The following is a 6,000-nucleotide window of genomic DNA, read 5'->3' on the forward strand; positions in this document are numbered from 1 at the left end:
AATTGCATTTATTCCATTTCAGTGATCAAGTGAGGTGGTTGATGAGTCTGATTGTCTGCAGTCACAGGCAAGTGGCATGAAGCTCTTTAGAAGCGGCTGCAGGTAGAGTACAAATGCACTCTGTATTCATCCACAAGTATTTGTTTTCATTATCACTGTACAATATGTATTTATATGCAATCATCTTCTAATAAATACCTGAATATTTTCCTTTTCCAAGTTTTTAACTTTTTTATGTTTTATTTTTAACTTGGAGGATGTAGTAAAGCTATCCCAGATCTAAAATGTTCTTCCAAAGGTCCAACTGCATTTCTTTTCCATTGAAGTGATTAAGAGGGGTGGTTGCAGCAGTGATCAAGTGGCATGATGCAGGATGGCTGCTGCTAATGCTTGTGTCACTTGTCTGTATGATTATAAATGCTTTCTTCTTCACAGAAACTACATTGTTTTTAATCAAAACTAGATAATTTTCTCGTTCCATCAAGCATAAAAAAGTACTGATTTTTCAAGTCTTCAGAGTCATCTCGTGACTCGTCTGGAAAAAGACAAAAGGAAAAAAAAGAAAAAGAAAAAAGGAGAGCTTCCAAGTCCAAGTAAAAAACAAGAAGCTGCTTGGCAAGCGCGCCTCGTGAGTATACAGTAAAAGACAAGTTGCAAAGAAAGAAAAACAATCATAGAGGTTCTCATTTTAACCTCACATTCATATTGCAGCAGGCACTAAGAAACTATCTAGTTTCTACTTGAGAGCTGAGATCTCACATCTACAATGCCAAAGCAACGTTAAAAAAATCGAGCAAAGCAAAGCAAGCAGGACATGGCTTCTCTGACCAATGAAGCAGCGAGTTCTTCATCTTCTTCACTCCCACGTTCTTCCACTGATCAAAATCATTACACAACGAGGTGTTCCTGAGTTTTCGAGGCGACGATATGCTATAATTTTACAGATCATTTGCACACCGCTTTATGTCAGAGGGGAATTGAGACCTTCAGAGATGATATGCTTACAAGAGGAGAAGACATATCACAAGAGCTTCTCAAAGTAATTGAGGGGTCGGGAGTTTCAATCGCCGTCTTCTCTAAAGATTATGCTTCGTCAAGGTGGTGCTTAGATGAACTGGTCAATATACTTGAATGCAGAAAATCAAAAGGACAAGAGGTGAGACCAGTTACCCTCAGATGTAAGAAAGCAAACAGGTGCTTTCGGTGACGCATTTGCTAAACTAGATCAATGCAAATTTAAGGACAGCATGGGCAAATGGAGGAAGGCTCTCGAGGAAGCATCAAATTTGTCTGGATGGACATACGAGGCTCTCGAGAATTGTTCGGTATGTTATTAACACTGCACTAGCTTGTTAATTAGGCAGATTATTATTATTATTTTTTGAAGACAAAATCTTCTACTTTATTTGATCTCGTGTGTGTGTATATATCAGAGCCGTAAGAGTTGATTGTATTATTTTAAAACTTCTCAAACCCCAGGTGGCGGATTACCGCCTAGGTGAGGTATTTGAGTTGATTAATTAAAAACTTCTCAAAACCCCAGGTGGCGGATTACCGCCTAGGTGAGGTATTTGAGTTGATATCTCATATTCTACTCTTATGCTAAGTGATTGTTTTTTTGGTTCTCTTCCTTAAGTTTGTAAGCACTTATTTTACCTCTTCTTTTCCACCTTTAGTCTATAGCTTCCTCCAACCAAACATTAAGTTCAGGTCCAAACAATGAGTCCCGGGTGAGGCATGAGCGGATGCGGCATGAGCGGAGAAGAGAGATGTTTAGTCTAAGGTAGAAAATTAAGGTTTTTCAGTCTTATAAACTTAACATTTCGTCCCAGCCTTTCTAGTCACTTCTCATCATGAGTAGACTGTTTAGATCCAACTCAGTTACCTCCAGTTCGTCTAGGTCTTCCCTAAACAGGATCCCTGACATAGTTAATGAAGAACAAATTGAATATCAGTCAAATGATAAAATCGACATGAATGATTGGAATATATCCAGAGTCCCTAGTAACGAAATGAGAAATTTTATTCACACATTGCTAAATACTAGATACACATTCCCTACTTAATAGTTAATACACCATCTAATTACTTTTTTATTTTAACATTTAACTAGAAACACAACCCCAAACTTCCTAAACTATCCTCATTCACATACACCCACCAATTCACTAAATACACATCCCAATTTTTTTATACCATCTTGGAGCTTAATCCTACGGCTGAAACAAGATCAAAACATTCTAATTCCTAATTTCCTATCTTCTTCTTCTGCGTCCTCTCTCTCTCTCTCTCTCTCTCTCTCTCTCTCTCTCTCAATCTGATTATTTTTCCGGATCTGGTTCTTTGGTTTTCACACCACCAAGACCATTATGTTCAGAAATAATTATCTTCTGCTTGTTAGCTTGAATGGATTCCCTAGTTTGAAAAACTCTGTTGGTTTTTATTAATGAATAAAGATTGAAACTTGTATTTGATTGCAATCTCAAATAACCCATTATTTATGATTGTCATCCTTTTATATTCTGCAAATTTGTTACCGCACAGAAGAATTTGTTACCGCATAGTAGTGTAATTCATCATCACTTTTCTTGTTGATCGGACCGATTCACACAGATCCTATAAGGTCCTCAAGCAGGAGTTGAATTTGCAGTTGAACGGACAAAAGACAAAGACAGGTGAAATCTTAGACCGTTAGATGTGTTATTGGATATGTGGTGATTTATGATGATGAAAAGGTTAGGAAGCTCAGGTGAAAAATTAGGTCAAGAGAGGATCCTCTCTCATTTTTAATGTCTCATTTAGTAATTTGATGTACTCATAAAATCTGATGTTAGGTGTGTAAAAAAAGGGATGTGTATTTAGTATTTAGAAATGTGTGAATAAAATTTCTCTAACGAAATTTATAAGAAAAGATGGTCCTTTTCTTCATTCAAAAGTGAACATCATATTAAAACAGTAGAACAAGTTTATGCTCTTAGTAAGCAACATGAAACATGTCAATTATTTAGCCCTGAGTCAATCAAAAAACACAAAAAGATGGTCACAATTTTTTTACATATAGGTTTAGTCCAAATCGGCGTTAAGCCATTAACCCGAAAAGGTCTCAATGCCTCTATACTTCTATGCCTCAGAGATGCAAGATTCACCGACTTCAATGACAGTACCCTAGGAATCATTGAGTCAAGCTTATTCAATAGCCCAATCCATTTTGATTGTTATCCAGATTTTACAATTAGCCTTAGTGATCCTCACATCTTAAAATCCTTAACCTTAAATATTAAAACTTTAGGTTACAATGTCCTCGAAGGAACCCAACCATTAGCCTTAATTTATAGAATCCACTATAAAGTCACTGGTACAAAAATGAATTTTCAAGCCATAAGTAAAAGCCCAAAAGATCAAACTCTTTTAATTCAAAGCAGTCAAGAAAATGCTAATATTAGAGTTCCACACACATTCAGATGGTCAGATGTCCATCTGCCTTCTGAATGGTCTCTCACTAGTGAAAATCAACCTATCAACATACAACATAATTTATCTGACTTAAACTGTATCCAACAATACAACGATGACATAGTAAGAATCAATTTTCATAATCCTAGACTAAGTCAACATCTTAGGATTCATGAATTAGGACAATCATCAAGACATTCTTTCACAGCTTCAAGGCATTATTTTGTAGGATCCACATCTGCTGAAAATATGTCAAGACAAGACTGTGACTTAGATAAAGAAATAAAAAATATTAGAATAAAAGAATTAGAGGAAGAATTACAAAAACTAAAAATTAAAAATCTTCAAACCACCTCACAAGTTAGTTACCCCAGTTATGCAGAAACTCAACTAGTCTTAGATGATGAACAAACATCTCCCACAGCTACTGACTTTGAAGTCGTTCCTCCCATAAATCCTCAATTAAGTACACTTAGTCGACCATTTACAATTAATTATTCAAAATTAGATAAAGATCTTGAATCGGCAAAAAATATTCTTAGACGAAACCTTTATAGAAAACAATATCCCTTAATCGAACAACGAAAACAATTGTTTAAAAATTGGCAAGCTTTTATACTTGAGACCCAATCTGAAAATTTTTTCCTTGATTTCATTGACCAACAAAGCCAAAAAAATATTCAAACCCTCACAAAAGCAAAATGGAAAACACCCACTAACTCCATTGTTTCTTCCAGTCATCCCTTTGTTGAAACTATAGTCATTGATCACCTACAAACACCCATAACCGCATCACCCTTTAAAATTGCTAGAGATGATCCAGAAATTAAAAAAACTATTGAACAAAATAATTACACAAATCAAAGCCTAGTCACTATAGGAAACCAACTAGACAAAATAGAAACAAAAGTAGATAACATTTTTTCAAAAGTAAGCATTCTACCTTAACAACAATCAGAAACACCATTAATTCACTTTAGTGAAATAAATAAACCTAATCTCAAGCCCATCTCCACTGCACAAAAAATTGAACGAATGCTCAAAGAACTCAAAGCTGAACCCAGCAGACTTGCAGTCATCCATACCCACGAATAATCTTCAGACTCCTCCTCTGATAGTGATTCTAGTACAATTTCCAACATAAATCAAACATTTCAAGACCTCCAATTACATAGGATAGTTCACCCAAAGAAACGGCATTTCAAAAATTAGACAGAACGCCCTCTGCCATTAGATATTCAACCCAGTACTTATCCCAATAATCAGTTTTCAGTCTCTTCCGATAAGACATATGAATGGAACATTGATAATTTATCAGAACAAGAAATATTAAATAAATTACATCACATGCCCATGGCGGCCAATAGTTATGTCACTAATCATAATTTCAGCCAGCCTAAAATTATTGATATCCTCTCCACAGGATTCACAGGAATACTTCATTCCTGGTGGGAAAAACATCTCACTCCTGATTCTAGAGCAGCCATTAAACAAGCAGTTAAACATGACGAGGATGGAATTCCAATCTTCGATGAAAACATTGGAATGAGAATTTCTGATGCTGTCAATACTTTATTTTACACAATTATTCAACATTTTATAGGCGCAGCTAGTCACATTACCTCCAGAATCCATGATCAACTTAGTAATCTTAGATATCTCACCTTAAGCGATTTTAAATGGTATAAAGATGTCTTCATTTCCAGAGTTATGCTTAGAGATGATAGTAACCAACCCTTTTGGAAAGAAAAATTCATAAATGGTTTGCCCAAACTATGTGCTTACAAAATTAGACAAGTCTTAAGTAATGAAACAGGACACATTAATTATGATACCCTTACATATGGAAATATTATTATAGTTATTCAAAAAGAAGGATTAAAAATGTGCATAGACATGAAACTAAACTCTCAAGTAAAATCAGATAAGAAAATAGCCAAATATGAGTTAGGCAACTTTTGTGAACAATATGGTCTACCACCATTACCTCCTTCACGGCGACATAAAAAGAAAAACAACGAATTTGACTATCATCATACAAAAAGAAAATTTACCCGCAATAAATTTTACTCAAGAAACAAAAATGATTTCGAACCAAACAAATTTTACTCTAAAAACAAATTTCGAAAATCCTGGCCCAGACAAACAAATCGCCACTCAAAAAGAAAGTTTTTTGACAAAAGTAAAACCAAATGTTATAAATGTAACAAAACTGGCCACTTCGCAAATAACTGCCCGGTAAAAAATACTATTAAACAATTAAAAATTAGTAAAGAGAAACGTGAAAACCATATCGGACTTTTAGAATTAAGAAACACTGACTCAGAAAATGAACATAGTGAAAATGATTTTACGCCAATAGAATTTTCCACCTCAACTGATTCTGATGAACACTCTTCACCAAATATCACTTTCGGGTGCAAAGATACGTGTTGCAAAACAATAAATGTTCTTTCTAAACAAGAAGAACAGGAAGAATTATTAATTGATCTAATCAGCAAAATCGATAACCAAGAATTAAAATCGGAATATCTCAAGAAGTTGAAA

General features: G+C 34.8%; 1 protein-coding gene across 1 annotated transcript; it reads left to right on the forward strand.

Moving 5' to 3' along the window:
• Positions 1-1,175: 1,175 nt before the first annotated feature.
• Positions 1,176-5,683, forward strand: LOC133710928 (uncharacterized). The gene is made up of 2 exons (XM_062137083.1): positions 1,176-1,325; positions 2,614-5,683. The coding sequence occupies exon 2, from the start codon at positions 3,037-3,039 to the stop codon at positions 4,399-4,401; it is 1,365 nt and encodes a 454-aa protein (XP_061993067.1). The 5' UTR covers positions 1,176-1,325; positions 2,614-3,036; the 3' UTR covers positions 4,402-5,683.
• The last annotated feature ends 317 nt before the right edge of the window (positions 5,684-6,000 follow it).

The sequence above is a fragment of the Rosa rugosa genome, chromosome 5 (assembly GCF_958449725.1).
Source record: "Rosa rugosa chromosome 5, drRosRugo1.1, whole genome shotgun sequence".
In the NCBI taxonomy this organism is placed as follows: Eukaryota; Viridiplantae; Streptophyta; class Magnoliopsida; order Rosales; family Rosaceae; genus Rosa; species Rosa rugosa.

Coding starts and splice junctions, on each gene's coding strand:
- LOC133710928 (XM_062137083.1), top strand. CDS start 3,037: ATGGTCACAATTTTTTTACATATAGGTTTAGTCCAAATCGGCGTTAAG.